The sequence below is a fragment of the Quercus lobata genome, chromosome 2, assembly GCF_001633185.2.
Source record: "Quercus lobata isolate SW786 chromosome 2, ValleyOak3.0 Primary Assembly, whole genome shotgun sequence".
Lineage (NCBI taxonomy): Eukaryota > Viridiplantae > Streptophyta > Magnoliopsida > Fagales > Fagaceae > Quercus > Quercus lobata.
The window spans coordinates 91,000,141-91,021,910 of NC_044905.1; the positions used below are offsets into that span (position 1 = coordinate 91,000,141).

The following is a 21,770-nucleotide window of genomic DNA, read 5'->3' on the forward strand; positions in this document are numbered from 1 at the left end:
GAATCAACGGGCTAAAAGCAACGGTCGTACAAATCCCCAGAGGAGAGAATGAGCTCGCCGATCGCCTAGCCAAAGCCGCTTCAGCAGAACATGTGACGACACCGGGTAATGTACTTTCCTTTGTTCAAGTCTTCCCACTAATAGACCCCGACAATATGCAGGAGATACGCTCCGAAAGAAACTGGACTACGCAGATAACTTCATACTTGAAGGACGGGTTACTGCCCCAAGAGAAGCAGGCAGCGAGGAAATTAAAAGTCCAAGCGGCGAGATTCGTCTTGATAAAAGATATTCTTTACAAGAGGGGTTTCTCCCGTCCTTACCTAAGATGCCTCGGGGTTGAAGAGGCCGACTACGTAATGAGAGAAGTACATGAAGGAATATGCGGGAACCACTCTGGATCGCGGTCGTTGGTGCACAAACTGGTACGGGCTGGGTATTACTGGCCAACCATGCAGAAGGATGCCGAGTCTTACGTTAAAAGCTGCGACAAATGCCAGAGGTTCAGCAATTTTATCGGCCAGCCAGCTGAGGAGCTGACCCCTATGACGGCTCCATGGCCGTTCGCCCAGTGGGGACTGGACATCATGGGACCTTTCCCAACGGCTGTAAGGCAGCTGAAATTCTTGGTGGTGGGTATTGACTACTTCACGAAATGGGTAGAAGCGGAAGCCTTGGCCACCATTACAGAAAAGAACATTAGAAGTTTTGTTTGGCGGTGCATTGTATGCAGGTTTGGTATTCCCAGAGTCCTTGTCTCGGATAACGGGAGGCAGTTCGACAACGGCCACTTCCGGGATTTCTGCGCACAGCTAGGAATAAAAAACCACTACTCATCACCCGCCCATCCTCAGGCCAATGGCCAAGTTGAAGTCACGAACCGATCCCTGCTAAAGATTATCAAGACTCGGCTCGAGGGGGCAAAGGGAATATGGCCCGAAGAATTACCAAGCATACTATGGGCATACAGGACAACGGCGAGGACTCCAACAGGAGAGACGCCATTCCGACTGACATACGGGAGTGAGGCGGTCATCCCCGCAGAAGTTGGCCTCACAAGTTACAGGGTTCACAACCATGACGAATGCAGGAACGACGAATATATGAGGCTACAGCTGGACCTGATAGATGAGGTAAGGTCGACGGCGGAGCAAAGGATCGCAAGATACCAGGATCGCATGGCCAGAAATTACAACTCCCGGGTCCGACACAGAGACTTCCAAGTAGGAGACCTGGTACTCAGGAGGGTTCTGGGTGCAGCTAGAGACCCTACACAGGGAAAACTCGGCCCCAACTGGGAAGGACCTTACAGAGTCACGGCATGGAAAAGAAAAGGAACATACCACCTGGAGACTACGGAGGGGGAGAAGCTACCGCATCCATGGAATGCTGAGCATTTGAGGAAATACTACCAGTAATAGTAACACGGCGAGCGGCAACCAATTTTCCATTTAGCCTTTATGAACTTTTTATAAGTTATTTCTGTAAACTGTGTTTCTCTTGCTACAATCTTGTCGTGCCTTTCTTTTTTAAGCCCAAGGGGGGCAGGCACTTTTCCTTTACGCATCTCTATAATTAGATACAATTATGATCTTCTTCTACTTGGATGTCATTACAATTGTCCTCAAAGTTCACGAATGCTAGTTAAAAGTCCACAAAGTGGACGAATCAGCATAACAGTGAGTAACTCTACAAGTCCACAAAGTGGACGGATCACACCTAACGGTGTATAAATCCACAAGTCCACAAAGTGGACGGATCATCCCTAAGGGGTACAAATTTACAAATCCACAAAGTGGACGGATCACACCTAACGGTGTATAAATCCACAAGTCCACAAAGTGGACGGATCACACCTAACGGTGTATAAATTTACAAGTCCACAAAGTGGACGGATCATCCCTACCGGGGAAAAATTTACAAATCCACAAAGTGGACGGATCACACCTAACGGTGTATAAATCCACAAGTCCACAAAGTGGACGGATCATCCCTAAGGGGTACAAATTTACAAGTCCACAAAGTGGACGGATCACACCTAACGGTGTATAAATTTACAAGTCCACAAAGTGGACGGATCACCCCTAATGGTCAATAATCCTACAAGTCCTTAAAATAGACGGTATAGTATTTCCTATCAATAAGGTGGAAGGGTCCGATTAGAAGTTCGAAATGCTTTAAAGTGAACGGATCAACAGACCGGCTTGTCCAAATTAATACACAAATAGACGGAGAGAAAAATCCTTAGCGGATACAAATACTTTACCAGCAACAAAAATATGCGTAAGCATATATATTGAAAGAAAAATATTGTTCGGTGCAAAAGCTAAATTAAAACAAACCGTCTTCAAAATACAGAAAACATAAAAAAAGGGGACGGATCCTCCTCAACATTTACTACAAATTAATCTACTTTTTTCGGCTCTTCAGCTGGAACGTCCTTCGACGGAGCAGACTCTCCTTCGCCCTGAACAGCATCTTCACCAAACAGGTCTTCCGTGTTTTCTGAAGCGACGGGCAGAGCGGATGTCTGATCTTGGTCATTGACGGTTATCATGGACACGTCAAGATCCGGGTAGGTCTTCTTTATCTGACGGAGGGCATCGTCAAAGCCTTGAAGGAACGAACCCCCCAGCTCCTTCAATAAATCCAAAGAGTTGCGATACTCGGTGACGGCATCCTCTCCGGCTTGACGGAGTTTCTTCTTTAACTCTTTCACCTCCTCGTCTTTACCCTTCAAGGCCTTCCCAGCTTCTTCCGTCCTCTGTTCGAACTCTTTTCTGGTCTGCTCAGACAGTTCAAACTTCTGCTCCATTGTGGACTTCCACTTGTACAGTTGACTAAGTTCCTCCTCCGTCCGCCCAGCCTTTGTCCGTATACGTTCAAGAGCCGCTTCACGGTTGAGGCAGCGATCCATCAAGCCCTTCATCATGACCAAGGACTGAAATTGACAAAGTTAAAGTGTTAAATAGAAAACAAAGAAGTGGACGGGCATACACTGACAAAAAGAAGGGTACCTGCCCAACGGCGAATAAACCCGTCTCCCCCATTGCTTCCGTCGAATGATTCCCCAGATCCTCGTAGTCCTCTGCCGAAATTATTGACTTGAGTTTCTCCAAGGCATACTTCGAATCGTCACGGAGAAGGGAAGGAGGTTTCTCCTCGTTGACGGGAGGGGCACGCATTAGGCCCTTGCCGGTTCCATGTTTGGCTTGGGTGACGGTCTTAACGCCCTCAGCCATCAAGCCCACCACGGGCTCCAATGAAACTTTCGGTTGCTTGTATGGACGGTCAGACTTTGGCGGCTGCTTCCTCTTAGCCGACGACCCCGGCACCTTAGGAATGACAACTTCACCCGTCTTCTTTTGCTCGACGGCTAGTGATTTTATCATTGCCCTTCTCTTAGCGTCGTCCATTTCTACAAATACAGGACGGATTAAGATCATCCTTCGTTAAATGCTAAATTCAAGAGTAAGAGTTGACGGACTTACGTTTGTGTATTCTTTCGTCGTATGCAAGGGCTTCGCGAGTGGGTTCTGGACCGTCACAATACCAATGTATTGTTCTTGGGTTCACTAACTTGGCCCAAGTCCTTTCCTCCGGCTTAGTTTTCCTGCAAATCTCTTCAAGGAAACTGAATTCCTCAAGGCTAACTTGCGGGCGCCGTCTACCTACAGAGAAAGACGGTCAGAATATACACATAGACGGATATGAAAAACAGAAGCAAGCTAGGACGGGTGCATACGCAGTTGATTTATCACCGCCCAGGTTGTGTCAACGGGTAGGTACTCCGTCTCCCCTGGATGGTTCATCCATCTGTTACCCTCCAGGAAGAAGTAGCGACTCTTCCAGTCTCTATTTGAGTCTGGGGTCTCAAAGATCACCTTCAACAAGGGGCTCCGACTAGCAAAACTATACATCCCCCTTGACCCAGAAATCTCGTCTGGACGGTAGCAGTGAAGAAATTCACGGACCGTCAGTCTCCTCTCTCCGTCCGACCATGCACCATAGAGAATCTCCATGGCTATGAAGACTCTCCAGGCGTTAGGAGATATCTGTGTGACGGACAACCCTAGGTAGTGCAAAAGTTCCCTATGAAGTGTTGAGAGCGGGAACCGAAGTCCTGCCTTCAACGCCTGCTCATATATTCCAACACCGTCTACCCCTTCATAGTAACACTTCTCTGACACATAAGGAAGACGGATGGAAATGTAGTCCGGTATTTGGAAGTTTGTTCTAAATGTGCTGAAATGTTTCTCCCTGATGACGGATGTGAACTTATGGAATGTCCACTCCGGCAACATGATGAACTTCCTCAGTCCATCAGCACCTACAACGGACTCCAGTGCCTGATTCCCATCGTCATCAGAACCCTCTATTTCAACTATCTCCACATCCTCATCTGTAGAGGACGAAGAGGAGGACGACGGACTCCTATCTTCGCCGGGGCTCTCTTGGTCTTTATGACCGGACGGGTATACATTCTCGTATTCCGCCCGTCACGAACCACCGACTGGTTACTTGACGCACTAGACATTTCCTACAATTGACGATAAAACCTAAGACTGACGGGTTTGAAATCATTGACGGGTATAGTAAGCCTAAGAACAATGCATGGACGGAAATGTAACTTGATTATGTATTTAAACAAATACTTACCACACTTGGCGGATTAGAGGTGACGGTTGTTACAATCGGTATATTCTCGTCCACGACGGAGTGCTCTGACAAGGTTGACGGCTTCGTTCTGACAGTCTATTTCTTGTTAAAATGGTGAAAATGGGAGTGAGGCGCCTTATATATATATAGGGGATGCACGGAAGACGAAGCGACGCCTCGATCCTATACAACGGCCACTCAGAGATTGACACGTGGCATTCTCAATCAATGTTGACAACCTGTCAGGATACATCAACAAAATTGTACTCTTCACGTAACCGTCAACTTGATGGGTTTTATTCTGACGGGTTGATCCACAGGAGACCGTCATCTTATATTGCATGAACCCGTCGATCAAATTATTCTTTCTTTTTCTCACGGATATGTTTCCGTCACATAAATACCCGTCATGCCCCTACGATAGGATCGTCACCCCATTGATCCTTTGGCCAAAAAAAAAAAAAAAAAAAAAAAAAAAAAAAACAGACGGATCATTGAAGGGGGCAACTGAAGATGATAAAATATAGCCTGTTGGGCCTACCTTAATGGGCCTGACGGATCAGGGCTGTTGGAGTTGTGTAAAGATGGTCCCACGCGCTGTGAAAGCCCATCGCCGACAGACTCGGTAGGGGCCCATGATCCGGAATCTCTATCGCCTATAAAAGCCCTAAGATCCAGAAGGGGAAATCCTGGCCCACTACGTTTTGGAAAATTGGTATCAGAGTCCCACATTGGAAAGATCTGGAAATCTAGAAGAGAAGCCTACTCCCCACCACTACAGTCCCACATTGGAAAGATCTAGAGGTAAAGAGCCCTCTCTCCACCACTATAAAAGGGCCGACATTCTCGCAAATCGAGGTAAGATGATTTGACCCTCTCTAACGCCTCAAAATAACTCAAGGGACGAATTCTGACTTGACCGTCGGAGAGTTTTAGGCCGGCCCCACACCGGTGCTCTCTAAAGGTTTTCTCTCGATCGTTTTTGCTGTGCAGGTTCGCTCAGAGTCGCGAGTACGGTGTGACCCATTGGTGACAGATAACTAACATCATCAGAAGGTATATACTTAAACAAAATGACGTTGTGTTGCTATTTCAATGATCTACTATATATATATATATATATATATATATATATTTTTTTTTTGTGCTGAATATGATCTATTATACATTGACATTATTTAACTTCAAGCTACAAATAGTCGTTTTGTTTAAAAATTGTTTAACTAACGTCATCACACGTATTGCTAGGTTTATAGTTTGAATTGAAACATTTTTAGAAGCATAACATTTATTTTTAACTTTTAAAAGGTGGGGTTTAATTTGAAACCAGCACTAAGTTTCTAGAGGTTTACAAATTCCTTGGCCGGCTATTTAATTATAAGTGCCACACTGACATGCCTATTAAGGAACTTATTGCTTAGCTACTTTTTCAACAAACTCTCAACCAATATTTCTGACAAGCCTTGGTAATTCATTAGCTAACCAAGACTTTTAGAACCTACCATTTCAGTTTGCTACGAAAGACAAATTTGGCTAAGAGTCCATTTGGATACAACTTATTTTACTAAAAACTGAAAATACTTTAGTAAAATAATTTTTAAATATGTGAATAGTTTCATGGGACCCATTTTTAATATTTTTTTATGGATAAAGTGGTTGTGGGTTCCGTGAACAGTACGTGAACTGCACTTTGTCTCCTAAAAGCTGAAACGCGTGCATAAAAAAAAAAGAGAAAACGCAAAACGCCAAACACAGGAAAATAATTCATATCCAAACGTATACTAAGTGTTACAAACAGGAAGCATAAGTTGTCACATCGAACGCATGCAAGTGCTAAATGCACTTCATTAGTGGTGATGATAAGAATATTAAGAGAGAGACTAGTGTTTTGGAAGTTAATAATAAGACATAATACTTCCCTACTCTTTCCTTTTTTTGAGATAGGAAAAACCTATGTAAAGTAAGAATAAGGAAAACTTTTGCAATCCTTAGTTAAGGTTAAACATTTGAAAAGGGAAGTGACATAATGCAAAGGTAGAGAAATTCATAACCAAATTGGGAATGGCTTGGGAATGACTTTTCCATCTAATGAGCTCTAATTCATATACGTGCAAAGCTTCATAATTTACAAATTTCAACTACAACATACAAAGACTAAATACTTTTTATTCCTCGTTCAAGCAAAATCAAACCCTGACTAAATTGTTAAATCCAAATGCAACAACTAAAAATTAAGAGATTACTTTATATTATATATGTCCTCTAGGGTCAATTCCCTGAGCTGTTTTAAGTTGACCCTAGCTCGAGCATGATGAACGGGATGGCTAACTCAAACTTCACCCATGCTAATTAAAAATGAAATGAAGAGCAATAAAGCAAGTGGATTGGTTAGATATGCCCCCCAACAACACCCCCCCCCCCCCCAAAAAAAAAAAAAAAAACCTATCTTGTATATGTATTCTAGTTGAAAGATTCAAAGACCTAATCTAGGTAAACAAATTAGGCACGTCAGAAAAATGTTAAAAATTTCTATACCCATTTGCAACACATAATGATTGATCAATAGGATAGATGAGTGAACTTAGGGATTTCTCATATAATTTTTGCAATATATAGTCTATATGTGTCCCCCAATCTATTTTGAGTAAACACTATTCCCAATAGACAATTAAACCTAATCATTAGTAGACCATAGTATCTGTTTGGCATCAATTTATAAGTTCAACTTTTAACTTTTAACTTTTTAAACTTTTATGTATAGTTTTTAAAAAAATTCATTTTTTTTTTCTCACAATTATATATATATATATTTTTTTATTTTTTTTTATTTTTTACATTTTAAATGTATAAATATATTTTAGCACACTTTTAGTAAAAAAAGAAAACAGAAGTCTAATGAAACATATTCATCTTTAGTAAATAGGTTTATGGGGGTATCACTGTGTGACCTTTAACCTTTCTATATAGTCTTATGAATTAATTAGAGCTTTCACCTTTGTAGCAAGGCCAAGATTTGGTAGTTACCCACTCAAAAGAAAAAGCAAGAGAAAATCTAATAAGTGGAATGATGTGACATATTTTGGTAAAAAGTTAAAAAGTACTGAAACTTTAAAATCTCTAGTGTGTACATGTTGGATATAGAAATGTTACGGATATTCTTATGTGTGTGTTCTTAGTATGTTCGGAAGAAAAAATATGTCATATTTTATTTTACTATCATGGTCATAGATATAATTTTAAAGATTTTGATAGCTTTTATTAACTTTAAAAACTTAAAAGTTAACATAAAATAACCTAAAACTAAGAAATTAAAACATATACGTGAAAACATATTAATTAGTTGTTATATCACCATCTTAGAATATCTTAATTTTTCAAGAATTATTGTGTTATTGTATCTTGTATTGCACCCATGTTAACACTTCTTAAGGTAAAAAAAAAAATTTCCCTTCAGAGGGAAGCAATGAAAGAATAGTATAAACGGAATATTTTCTTAGTTAAATCCAAGATTGGATCCTAAAAGGTCACTTCTTCTATTATAAGACATTTCTTTCCTGTGACATCAACCGAAAAGGGAAAAAAAAAGGTTCATTTGTTGAGCATCATAACGATTATATACTATATATTATATATATGACATCTGAAGTGTGACTCCTTTTCCTTTCAACAATATATTTTAAAATAACCTGCTACATGTACATGTGTTAACCACAGTATGCCAGGCCAACACAATCAATCAATCTTCCTCATTCATTTCAAAAAGTTTTAAATAATGAGTTGCATACTTTTCAATAATTCAATAATGTGCAAAAGTTCTTGTAAATTTTTTTTTTTTATAATAAATTTAAAAAAGGTACAAAAGGCACAAAACTAGGACCTGATCGGCAAGCTCCACTCGCATACAGTGTTTACTAAAATTTTTGTTTAATACTGCAATTGTTACAATAATAGTGGAGTGTGTCTCTCTCTCTTTATATATATATATATAAATTTTTTTTGAATAATTTAATAATTGGAAGAGAGAGATTTGAACTTTTGAATATTTTTATTGGAAACACCAAAATGTGTTAGTTAAACTACCAGTCTCTTGGTTGGGGGAGGGGGTATTTAAACCATGAATTTTTTTTTTTTTAATTTTTATTAAAGAAGACCAATTAATATCATTATGTTATATGTATGAAAGTGTATAATTTCCATATTATTTAAGACCAAATCAAGACATTGGATTATTAACGAAAATCATAGGATTGGAATTAATCAATAAATTGGTTGTTAGAGGAAATTGTAGAATTGAAGCAATCAATTCAAAATTTAAAATGGTGATTGTTGTGTATGTAATTCCTATTATAAAAATGAGTTCTATTATAATGTATCACCATCTATATGAATGAAGAAGATGTAGCCTTTTGAGCTCTTGTTCTATGACCATAGGCCATGTGACCAAACCATGTACGACTTCTATATCTTCTCTTTTCTATCTCAGAATCTATCAGAGGACTAGCACTAACACGAGTCATCTTGATCCTATGACATTTTCTTTCTTTTTCCTTTTTGTTTTCTCCATCTTGTCTTCACTTCTACATCTTTAGCTACAATAACCTAATGGACCAAAACTCTAAATTGCCACACATGCTCGCTATCAAAAGACACATAACTAAACTAAACCACAAAACAAATTTTCAAATCTTTTTCCCCTACTCCTAAGATATCCTTTATTTCAAATTGAGGGGAAAAAAAAATTTGATATCCTCTTTTCCTTTTTCCGATTACGAATATTTTCTCACATTAAAAAAAAAGTAATACTACATCCATAATATTTTCACAACAAAATTTATGTGGTAAATTGTTATTGGTTTTAATTTGGGTCACTATTAACATCACTTTTTTACCCACTAATAGTAGTTTGCCATTTACCCACCAATAGCATCCCATTTAAAATTTATTGTGAAAATATTGTGGACATAACATTACTCTTAAAAAAAAAAAAAAAAAAAACTCAAGTTTTTTCCTTCTTACCACAATTTTCAAAATTTTTAACCTAATGGATCCTTTAACTATTATGGCCATAATAACCATTGTTCATTCCATGCCTTTTAGATTGTTGGTCCTATTTTTTAAATCCAAAATTGAAGTACAAAAAAATTTGAAAGACGTGCTTCCACAAACAAACAAACAAAAATAAGTATATACTTTCCATAGTCTTGAAGACCAAATCAAGGCATTGGATTATTAGAGAAATCATGGGATTGGAATCAATCATGAACTTGATTGCTGGAAGAAATTGTGGGATTGAAGCAATCAGTTCAAAATTATAATTTTTGTTTATTTAATCCCATTATAAAAATGGGTTTTATTGTAATGTATCACCATCTAAGTGAATGAACAAGATGTAGCTTTTTTAGCTCATATTCAGTGGATATAGATCACGTAGTCGAACCATTTAAAACTTCCATCTCTTCTCGCTTTTTTCTCTATCACTTTATCTCAAATTTCTATATTTCAAGACTCTTAACCATTTAAAACTTCCACGTCTTCTTGTTTCTTTCTCTATCACTTTATCTCAAATTTCTATACTTTAAGACTCTTAACCATTTAAAAGTTAAAACTTCCACGTCTTCCCGCTTCTTTCTCTATCATTTTATCTCAAATTTCTATACTTCAAGACTTAACGTTAAGTTTACTACATATTATATTTGAAAACTTAATCTGCCCTAATTGAGTGACAAAATAATCTCTTAGATAGTGTTCAGTCATTACTCAATGCTGGTCAGTGTCACATTCCAAAATTGTAGCCAATGTTTATATATGTTCTGCTCTTGTACTTAGCTCTCCACCAATTCTGTTTCTTTTTTAATATATAAGCTCTATTATGCTTAGCTCAATCAGTGGCGGACCATCACAAGGACTGAAGGGGGCCTTGGCCCCCCCAAATTTTTGAAAAAAATGAATGAATATTTTTTTTTTTGAATTATCCTAAATAATTTGAAATTTTTTAAAAGAACCTTATCATTTTGGCCCCATACCCAATAATATACATATATATTTAAGAAAGTCTAAAAATAAACATAACTCTCATTTAAATAGAAAAATAATGTTAGAGATACAAACTATTTTACAAAAAATATTACAAATGGCTGATCTGATGAGTAGTAATTGGTAGATGAAAAAGTGATATTAATGCTACTACAATTTTGTGTTTACAACATAAATGTAAAAGTTCAGTGTGACTAAACTAAACAAGAAAGAGTGAAAGACAAGTTTGAAGCTTCCGTAGGCCCCTCACCCATGTATAGTGCTCTTGTATGTGTTACTTTACTTTTCATTTGTTTTCTTTTGATTTCTTTACTTTACTTTTCATCTGCTTTCTTTTTTATATTCCTTATAATACATTATTTGTTATTATAATAATCAATATATTATATACCATATGACATTATAATTTATAAATGTACTTGATTAGTTTGATTAAAATATAAAGTATATACTACTATATTAACATGTATTTAGCACTTCAAAAAAAATTAACATTTATTTAATTGTTGTTTATAGCACATATTGAGTTATGTAGTATTGTACATTACTATTTTAGATTTCATACATGCACAAAAAATTTTATAGATGGCCCCCCCAAAGATAAATTCCTGGTTCCGCCACTGAGCTCAATTAATCCTTGTGTCATTCATCCCAAGAGCAAACACAAAAACAAAAACGCATATGTTAAGTTTTGCAGTTAACATGAATCGCTTTCAAATCTGATATCATTCTTGGATATTTTTCCCAACAATTTCAAATGCCCCAGGATGTTTTATCAGAGCAAATTTTCTCATTGACTTAATAATATTGTCCGGAAACCGCCCTGAATATGTTTCAGTTTCATTTTTTTCACACACAAAAGGAGCTCCATTAACAAGAAAAAAAATGGAAAAAAGAAAAAGGAAGCAAGAATTTTTTTCAGGAACCTGCAAATGCAATCTAAAATACCTACAATGGAAGTAATCTTTTGGCTGAAAACGGCCTCTAGATCACCAGCACCGTCCAACGAAAGTTGCATGGTACATGTGCGTGGTAAATATTAAAATCAAACTACCGAACAAAATATCTCTCTGAAAGACATAAAGTAAAGCAGAAAATACTTAGCAGCAAATCAAAGAATAAGGGTCATCACCCTTAACGTGCCATGAAAAGCAGAATGTTATTATATATAGTAAGCAAGAACTCACGTGCAAAGGATCCCAGGTGACAGATTTTTAACATTTTAACCCCAAAGTCCTAAAGCTAAAGACTGACCAAATATTCCTCTTTATATATAAAGTTCAAACTCATTCAAGTTGAAGTTTTTTGTGCCTTTTGCCTGTGGTCAAAGGTCAAAGAAGCAGAGTGAGGTTAGAAGAACAATCAGAGGGTGGGTCAGCGTGTGTGCCGCACGAGGGGATCTCTCTGCCATCAATTGTGTGTGACTAACTATGAGAGAGTATAAGAGTTTCTTTTATAGATTAAAACCCACTTTGCTTTGTTTTAAAATGGGGTTTTCAATGGGCTTAACTCATGTCGAGAAAATTTTATATTAAAAAAAAAAATGGCTGAGCCACTTCATCAAAGAGTTTTATTACAATTTTATATATGTATGCCCTTATTTTTAAGGGCTAGTTCACGTGAATAGCCTTTTCCCAAGGTCCAGAGGCTTGAGGATAAAATGAGCTCAATCTCACGTGAGCTCATTTCATGAGTCATGACCATGTTAGTGTTAAAAATGTCTCTATGCAGTGTACAAGACAACCAGCTTTATGAGGCCTACAAGTCACGACACATTGTCACGTCACTTCGGTGGAGGGCACTTATCATTGCGACAAGCTCCCACCTCTGGGGCTCTGGGGGAAAAAAAACCAAAGAATAAAAACATAAACAGAGTAGACAAAACACTGAGCTCATTGGACTTTATCACATCCAACTGTTATCATTTTGGGAAATCTTAGCATTGTTTTTGTTAAGAATGATCTTGCACTATTCAATAAATTCTTCATGGACCTGATCTGGAATTCATCACAGAAATATGTCCGATAATCTTATCATACCCCAAAGTTAAAAATAAAAAATAAATAAATAAATAAAATTTTCTTTAGTAGCCAATGCAGGAACCATTTCAACTTCAAACATCATAGATTATGCAGAAATACTTGATCCAAGTATATTGGGCAAGATCCAATATCACAAAACTAGATATACTTTTGAAATCATGAATTTGGTAGAAAAAAGGGTTCGTTTGGTCTTCTTATCAACACAAAAATGAACCGCATTTTCCAATCCACCCTCGGTTTTACAACAGGTATGAGATAATATCATTTTACCAACATTGAGCACATCAGGTTCATCACTTTTCACACCATAACCAACACAAACTACCGCTTGAAAGGCTGTTGATCACTATAGACCTCTACTCAGACCATCACCACAATTATTTTATTTTATTTTTTCTAAATTACACACTTAACTATACTTTCACCAATTGTAATACTGTACATCTGCCCCATGTCATCAGCACCTTTCCAGGCTAGTTTATCTACAACGTAATGGGCAGATTATATACATTGTACAAAAATATCAACAAAGGAACAAAATAAAGACGGGTATGGATAAATGATATTCCAAATAGATCAAACCTAATGTCATGGCTTCTGAGCAGAAAACATGATGAAATATTGCTGAACTTTGCTTGAGTAGTTTGTAAGACCACATGATGTGCACACGTCCTTGATCTCTTCCTCTGTCAAGTAGATATAGTTCTGCCGAGAACTCTGCACATAAGTGGAGTCATGCAAAATACTCTTCATAAGTCTCAGATCCTATGACCACATGCAATACACTGAAAAGACTTACTGCTAATGTTATAGGTACACTATCATGATACTCTATGGGACAAATAATTAAGAACAGCATTAGATTTAAGGTGGACTTTTAACAGACAAATAGATCAGACCCCACAGACCTAGTTAAATTTCTAATTAGCTAATGGAGTATCATGGCCAGTTTAGGAATATATTGCTATTGCATATCAATTAATTTTTGGGGGTAAAGTGGGGATCCAATTTATTAAATGAAAATGTTTCTAATTTTTTGGGTAACTTCATTCAATGGCATGAAAAAATTTCAGTCAAGAACCCTTCACATTTATTAGAAAAGACACAATCTAACTCTCGACAAGGATATTAAGTTTCACCTTTTGAACTGATCAAATAGGAAGAGTAGTGTGACATTTACAGATTCTCAGTCAAATAGAAAAGTCACAATGCAAATGAGCTCATTCCAGAAAAGTTTAATAAATTCACCCTGGTGGGATTATATCTATCATTTATCAGACTCAGAAATCATTGAACGAGTATTACCTCCCTCAAAGTGCGTATTATCCAAGGAGTAGATGAATTGTATCGCAGAAAAGTGGTTCCTACAAAGACACCACCACTTCGCAATATGCGAGTGATTTCCGCAATCTGACAAATATATGCATTGTTATTAGTTCAAGAAGTACCTTAAAAATATTGACACATCCATTTAAATGGAGCAAAGAGAACTGTCAAACTACAGTGACAATCACAATCTTTTTTTTCCTGGTATCTACGTGGATAGTGGGCAGGAATACTGATAAATCCGGTTTTTTCCTGGTATAAACCATGACAAAGTAACCTTTTCTGACAAGGTATCCAGGGTTATCTGAAAATTCGACTTATCTCCAGACAGATGTAGTCATCCCTTCCACACATGCTAGGTAATTATGAAAGAAAACCCTTATGGCCACCAAAGTGGTTGTAGTAGGATTCACGAGGCAACGTTTCCTGAGGTTTTGTGCATCCAAGTTAAGGAGCCAGTCAGATCAACCCAGCTCAAGAATAGTGTGGAAACCTCAGTATAGGCTTGGAGTAGAAGAAGGGTTGTGTTATTTCAGATAGTCAGATCCATATTTTGGGTTGTCCAAACCCAATCATTATGGAAAATCTGGAAAATTTTTAGAAGAAAATCAGAGAAAGAAACAAAACTTACAGCATTCGAAGGAGATGGCCAGCAATGCAAGGCTGCACCAGCATGAACAGCATCAACTGAACCTGATGAGAAGGGAAGTCTAGAAACATCTGCCCTTACAAGAGCAAGATTACTGCACATTCTCCAATAAAGTGTGAATCAGGATAGCAATGTCTTTTCTTATACAATAATTACAGAAAACATAATTATTGAATGCAATCATGTCATAGAGGCTGTAACTTAATTGCCTACAGAATTTAAGTCTAACTTACGTAGTTAAAAGAGTATCATCACTCTTAATGAAATCATAACATTGGCGAAGCATATTTTCAGAAAAATCAAGTGCGATAACTCTAGAATAGGTCCCAGATTTGGCAAACTTTCTGGAAAACAAACCACTCCCACAGCTAACATCTACCAGAAGACCTCCTTCAGCAGACTTAAAGTAATCTTGAGCCATATTGAACTGCACTTGATATCAAAGGTAATGTGATTAATATAGTATCACCGGCGTATGGAATTCGTAAACAATCTCACAAGGATAGATGATGATACAATCTAAACGAAAGATTATCTTCCCAAGATCATGAAGAGTCTCCACAAACCAATGCAAAACAATCTTGCTTCCACTGCAGGCTCATTCTTTTTAATTCAGATTTCAGAATCACCCCCATGAGGCATTTTACAAATACTGATAATTAATAGATACAACAATTGGAGGAGGGGGGTTTAATTTGAACCCTGGATTTCTCTGTTGAAAACACTAGGAAGTTCCAGTTGAACTACAAGACTCTTGACAGCATTTTATAAAAATTGATGCATTTGAACCAACACTAAAAGCCAAGGAAGACATACCTCTTCATCAGGCCCAGGGAAACCACTTTGGTTAAAATTCTGACGCCAGCCTCTTTCATACAAGAATGAAACAAGTGGACTCCTAACAAAGGTGCAAGCACCAAAGGTAAACATACCCAAACAATTAGCTATCTTATGAAAGCTCAAATATAATTTCAAAGCATTGTCTGATTTTTTCAGTTTGTAATATCTTGACCAAAATCCAGGATGAACTTAACCAATATGGGACACCCCTTAATCAACAGAAAACAAGATTTGGAAGAAGTATCTAAAGGAGGGTCTCATGTACCAATCCTGGGTTCATGTGTATCTAGATCTATAAAAAAGTGTAAAATGAAAGCCTTTGACTTTTTGTTGACTTCTTCTAATATTGCCACATAAACTTTTGAAAGGCCACATATTTAAGCATCATTCTTCTAGTATATATTTTTTAATTTGCTAGTTAAAGTTACAAATAGTGCTAAACTATGTTAGTTTAAACTTTTTGGATAAATCAACCCAATACTAAACAAATTCTAATTAAATTAGAATTTTTTTTTCTACAAATTTGTTTTCAAACTTGCCCGTGCATTACACAGGTTGAATATCTGAATTGACAGATTCTATTCATCAATTATACATCTAAAGATGAATATAAGTACCAATTTGACAAACAACAATATTCATGAAGTTCCATGCATGCAATTGTCTGGAGAGAAAAGTAGTTCATACATACCGGAATAGCTCAGTCCCAGTTGGTTTGACTTCAGAGTACTCCCTCAAACCAGCAGTAATCGTGAGATCCAGATATATGTCTTTGCTGGAGTATGATTTATTGCATCGTTTACACTTGAAGCCAGACCTGTAGATTGCTGGCCTGTGGGTTTCACAGTTATCAAGTCCGACCTCAGGCTAACAATTAAGTAAAATCATAACCAGATAAATGAAATAAATAATATGTACCTGCAAGTATTATTATGTATTGTAACTTACAAGTTAAAACCTGGAGGGCCTTTTCTTATCAGTGGTTCATAACATACAGGGCAAGCAAACAAATCTACTTCTAATTTCTGATTCTGCAGTGTGCCTAAATCCTGAAAGCAAATATTTTTGTTAATCTCTATACACTACTGAAAAAGGGAACCAGACATTTGATAACAAAAAATAGTGTTGAAGTTCTTGCATTTTTTATTATTTATAATTTCCTCAATTATTATGAAGACAAAAAAAAAATCTGCATTAAGAAATTTATACAAAATAAGGAACGAACTGCAATACTTGTGCACTGCAAAATTAAGTTGCTGTGATCCTCAACCATATGTTAAGCTATTAAAGGTCAATTACAAACTTTTATTTAATGAAAAAAAAAAGGTCAATTTCAACCATTTACAACCTATATAGAAATGCTATTTTAATATAACTATAAAGTATAAACTCATCTCTGTGAAGTGCACATTGAAACATCTCATTCATAAGACAGTCAATCCATGTCTCTGTTTCTCAATAAGGCCTTTCTGCTCTACACATGGCTTAACATCAGGATTAGGAAAAAGCATCAAGTCAACAATCACAAACATCTTTCAGTGACATGAAGAAGAGGGAAGATTTCTCACTCATCGAGCCTATTGCCCAATATTTGGCTATTTCTTTCCAGAAATGAATTAAAATACATTAGTTGATGAGTCATGGAAACCAAAATCTTCCATTTTAAATCAGCAAAAAAATATCAGCATTTAGGGAAGTACTGCACATACAAGCATATATATGCAGTCTATGGTCTATACATCTAGCAGCAGAAGAGGTCTTGCGACTTTATTTGTGCCATTCATATTTCACCCCTTAAGTATGCCTAACCTCCTAGCATATTCAAAGTAAAAGCTCAGGATGGAATATTATTATGTTTCAAATACTAAATCTGTTAGAGATAGTGGCTCATATTTTGAATAATAAAGTAACACCGGTCTCTAGTTTAATGGTATATTGGGAAATTCAACATACCGGGTCAGGCATTTTTAACAAGGGCAGACAGGAAGTATAAATGTGTTGCAACCCCTAAAATTTTCATATAATGAAATGATTAGCCGCGCCCTCACCGTGGACACAGGCGCATTGCTGAACCATGTAAATCTATATTGACGTCTCCCTATTTATCACTAAAAATTGCGTAAACAGAAATCTTCAACAGAATTTCTCCATAAACCCCAAAGGCAGCACAATCAACTGGGGATTGCGCCTCATAAAGTGGTGATCACTAATTCAAATCTCGCCTTCCCCCTTATAAATTTTTCTAACTAAATTTTCAAGAATTATACTTAAATTTTAGCTTTCTGCCCAGCCTTGGTTTTTCATGACCCAATACTAATAGGAGTGACCTTACAACAATTACCAAATAGTTACAATAAACTGAGCACAGTTTTATCATTTTCTTGCATTGCAAGTAATGAAAATTTGCGACTCCTTACAAAACTTCTTCTTAGCACTCAAACATAGTCTTACTTCCAAGGCCAATTAAAAATAAAATAAAAATAAAAACAAAGACTTGTACGGTTATGATGCCAGTCAACACAGTGTCCTGTCGTTTTGGGTAAACGACATGTGTTACGGTCGTTTAAGCTAAAAGTAGAAAATAATGAAATAGAGAGAGAGAGAGAGAGAGAGGGAGTGATTGGGTATTTACCGGTTCTACGGCAACCGCTGCGGTGGCACGAATGGCGGAGGAGGAGAGGCGGAGAGAGGAAAAGTGGAGGCGGGGACGAAATCGGGAATAATGAGAAAAGTTGGGGCATTTAGGGAATGAAGAAGATTGGTGAAGAGGGCGAAGGGATGAGGTGGAGACTATGGCCATCGAGCTCAATGATGAGCTCCGATAAGACACGACACGACACTTCAATCTTGGAGTTGGAGTTGGTACTTCTTTGTCTTGGTCTAGTTCTTTTGTGTTTTGCTTTTGTTGTTGATGTTCTAACTAGTGTTCGACTTCTAATAATCGCGGGGCTACGTTGGTGTGTTGTTTCGTGTTGATAGGACAAACTAAGTGTACAAACGTCCTCCTCATATTATTACCGAACCAAAAACCCCACATACATACATATATATAAAAAAAATAAAACAACTCATGTTTTGAGTTTTGACTAAGGGATCAGATTTAATAATAAACACGTTTTTGTTTTTGTTTTTGTTTTTGTTTTTTCTCTTAAGTTGCATGATTTAATAATAATTTAAAACAAATTTAAATTTTATTCAAACTAAAAGTATATTATAAAAATTTTCTAAACTTAAATCTCACACAACCCACGCTTTTGTTTTTTGCTTTTTTTTTTTTCTTCAAGCTGCATCTTTTTAAATTAATATTTTATTAAGCTATAAAGCTTTTGACTAAGGAATAAAATTTAACAATATTTTAATTTAGATGAAGTTTTATTATCTAAGTTTTAGAAATTTAAATTCTACTTCGACTAAAAGTCTATTATCAGGATTTTCAGAATTTATATATATATATATATATATATATATATATATATATCAACCATGACTTTTTGATATAATCCTTTTTAACCTAGTCATCCCTATAATGAATTCCACACAATACACTCCATGTTGTTATATATATATTTTTTTTCAAAATACAACTTACATTTATGTTTTAATCTAATAAATCCATTTTACTTATTGTTCTTTGCTTTTGAATTTGCGTGCAAGATATTATACTAAAGGAAGTTTACTATAAAGAAGCAAAATAATGGATACACATTTAAGTTATTGGTTCTCTTATGTACGTTTTTTTTTTTTTTTTTTAATTCTCAATTTTTGAACTTTTTGTGTATGTTTTGATTTTTGGTTTTGGTTATTGTATTTAATTTGTGAGTTTGTTGATTTTTTTCAATTACACTATCACTAGGAAAAAATTGGTATTGAGAAACTATTTGTTTATTATTGTTTGTGCTGGTTAGGGTATAGATTAAATATGACTCAAATAGGAATGATTAAATCATTACGTATCTCATATTAAGAAATTAACACAAAGCATAAAGAGAAATTTAGAATATAAAAATAGATAAATACTGATAAAATCTAAACTCTAAACCATCAGAACTTAAGGTAATTTTTTTATTAAAATTATTTACTTATTTTATAATTTATTGTCACTATTTATTTAATAATTTAGTTTTACTTATTTTAAAAATTTTGAGCTTACATATGAGTCTTTATCAAGCTGTGCATCACACAAAAATAATACTAGTATATATAAAATAAAAAGTAAGGATTAAAATAAAACATTTTGAGATCTCACAAAATAGCACTAAAATAAACATTTCATGTGAATAGTAACATGTCTACTGTAGCAACAATGTAAATTTACACCACTTTAGATTGATTAATGTAGGTGATTTGAATTATGAATGTTTTTATTAGAAATACTAAAAAATGTCAATTGAATTACAAGACTCTTAGCAAACTATGTAATTAAGCTACAAGACTATTCGATCAATTTGGGTATATTTCAAACTGACTTTTTGAACTACTATTTAAACTTGACAAAATGGGATTTGGACCTGTTCACTCATATGACCTTAAGGATAAAAAGGAGAAACGATTTTTTTTGTTTTTGTTTTTGTTTTTTGCTTGTTAAAAGAAAATGGGTTAATCTAAAGTTAACTCATTAAAACTGAAAGCTCGAATTTGTGCTAAAAACACAAATTGCTTTTACTCTTACTTAATCAAAGTGCGGAACAAGTGTAATTGTGCGCAATGAACCAATACTACTCTAGTTTATAAATATGAACAACAAACAATAAAAGTAAAATACAAGAGTAAGGGAAGAGAGATGCAAACACAAGATAACATCAAGACGTGTTATCGAAAAGGAAACTGAAGAACTCGGTAAAAAACCTCTTCGCGACCCTCCAAGTCAAAATTGATCCACTAGAGAATAAAGTTGGAGTACACGAATAACAAAAGACCCTTTAAGCCTAGTTTACCCAATGTACTTGAGCCCTCTAAACTCCTGCTATGAACGAACTTCTCAGAGTCATGTCTTCTCTAGCTTTCCGGATTCCGCAATATGCCCAATTGCATCCACCAAGCCTCATCGACTTCTTTTGGCAATTTCTCAAAGCTTCCCAAGCTCCAAAACACTCTTTACACTCTGAAAATGTGTGGGTTGTGTTTGGGTATAAATCTCCTTTCAAGGTTTGACAATGGGAGAGGGAATGAGAAAAGGTTAGAATGATTTCTCACTAAGGATGAGTAGCTCTCTCTCTAAAAGATGGGTGTATGTGTTGTAGAAAATCTATCTAGGGTTTTTCTCTTTGAATGACATCTCATATTTTTGTGGGTAACAAGGGTATATATAGTATAGGTGAAGGGTAAGAAAGTCACACTTAAAATCCTCTAACTCAGAAAGTTTCGCGGGTATCTCACGAGAAGGCCTTACCCGTGAGACACTCATAAAATCCTCTAAGTTGGCATGACTCTTCAACTTCCAACATGTGCTTCTCACGTGCCCTTTTCGCGGGAACCATTTTCGCGAGCTACTCGCGAGCCAATCACGAAACTGCACTGATTCTTCATTTCATGCTCGATTCTTCACCAACTTAATACTAAACCCAATACAATAAAATCCCACAAAATACAAGGAAATAAAATTAAAGCAAATACAAAACTTTTTGTTATGGAATAAAACCAACATAAAACATAGTTGTAAATCACAACTTTACAAAAACAATAGGTTGTGTCGGCTTGGCCTATCTCTTTTTCTCATTTGTTTATGGATTTATTTATTTATATATAATTTGAGATAGGTACATAGTGGGGGAGGAAGAGTTGGAGTTTAAACCACATGTATAAAACACCACAAACTAACCATTAGACTAACACTCAAACCTGTTTATGGCTTTGTTTATTTTACAATTTCATACTCTCAAAATTTTCTCTCTTACTCTGACTTTCTTAATGTCGGTTTTTTTTTTTTTTTTTTTTTGTTGGTATTCTTCCCTTTTTGGGATTTCCAATCTTTCAATTTCTTTTTTTCAAATGATTGTCACTCTCCCTCTATTAGCATTACAACTCATTTTTGCCTCTTTAATTTTTCACTCTCCCTTAGCACCAATTGAGCTAAAGATATTTGCTTTCCTTTTGTTAGCTTGCCAGCTAGCGACTATTAATCTATCATTGGCCATTGCATTAAACTATTAATATGCGTGCTCAAAGACTCTTCTATTTTTTTGGGTAAATGTTAATAATTTGCATCCATTATAATTTAAAAA

At 36.1% G+C, this 21,770-nt stretch overlaps 2 protein-coding genes across 3 annotated transcripts; both read right to left on the reverse strand.

Moving 5' to 3' along the window:
- Positions 1-2,404: 2,404 nt before the first annotated feature.
- LOC115973811 lies at positions 2,405-3,498 on the reverse strand. Its single transcript, XM_031094048.1, has 2 exons — positions 3,018-3,498; positions 2,405-2,941 (listed from the first exon to the last, which is right to left on the reverse strand). Exons 1-2 carry the CDS (start codon positions 3,444-3,446, stop codon positions 2,405-2,407), a joined length of 966 nt encoding a protein of 321 aa, XP_030949908.1. The 5' UTR covers positions 3,447-3,498.
- A 9,371-nt stretch (positions 3,499-12,869) lies between these two features.
- Positions 12,870-18,529, reverse strand: LOC115977156 (uncharacterized methyltransferase At2g41040, chloroplastic). Of its 2 annotated transcripts, XM_031098843.1 has the most exons (9): positions 18,182-18,529; positions 16,498-16,598; positions 16,241-16,381; positions 15,526-15,607; positions 14,943-15,136; positions 14,692-14,803; positions 14,040-14,144; positions 13,317-13,451; positions 12,870-13,216 (listed from the first exon to the last, which is right to left on the reverse strand). In XM_031098843.1, exons 1-8 carry the CDS (start codon positions 18,347-18,349, stop codon positions 13,323-13,325), a joined length of 1,032 nt encoding a protein of 343 aa, XP_030954703.1. In that variant the 5' UTR covers positions 18,350-18,529; the 3' UTR covers positions 12,870-13,216; positions 13,317-13,322. The 2 variants fall into 2 exon arrangements, with proteins under 2 accessions (XP_030954703.1, XP_030954702.1); XM_031098842.1 differs by having other exon boundaries at positions 12,870-13,451.
- Between the last annotated feature and the right edge of the window lie 3,241 nt (positions 18,530-21,770).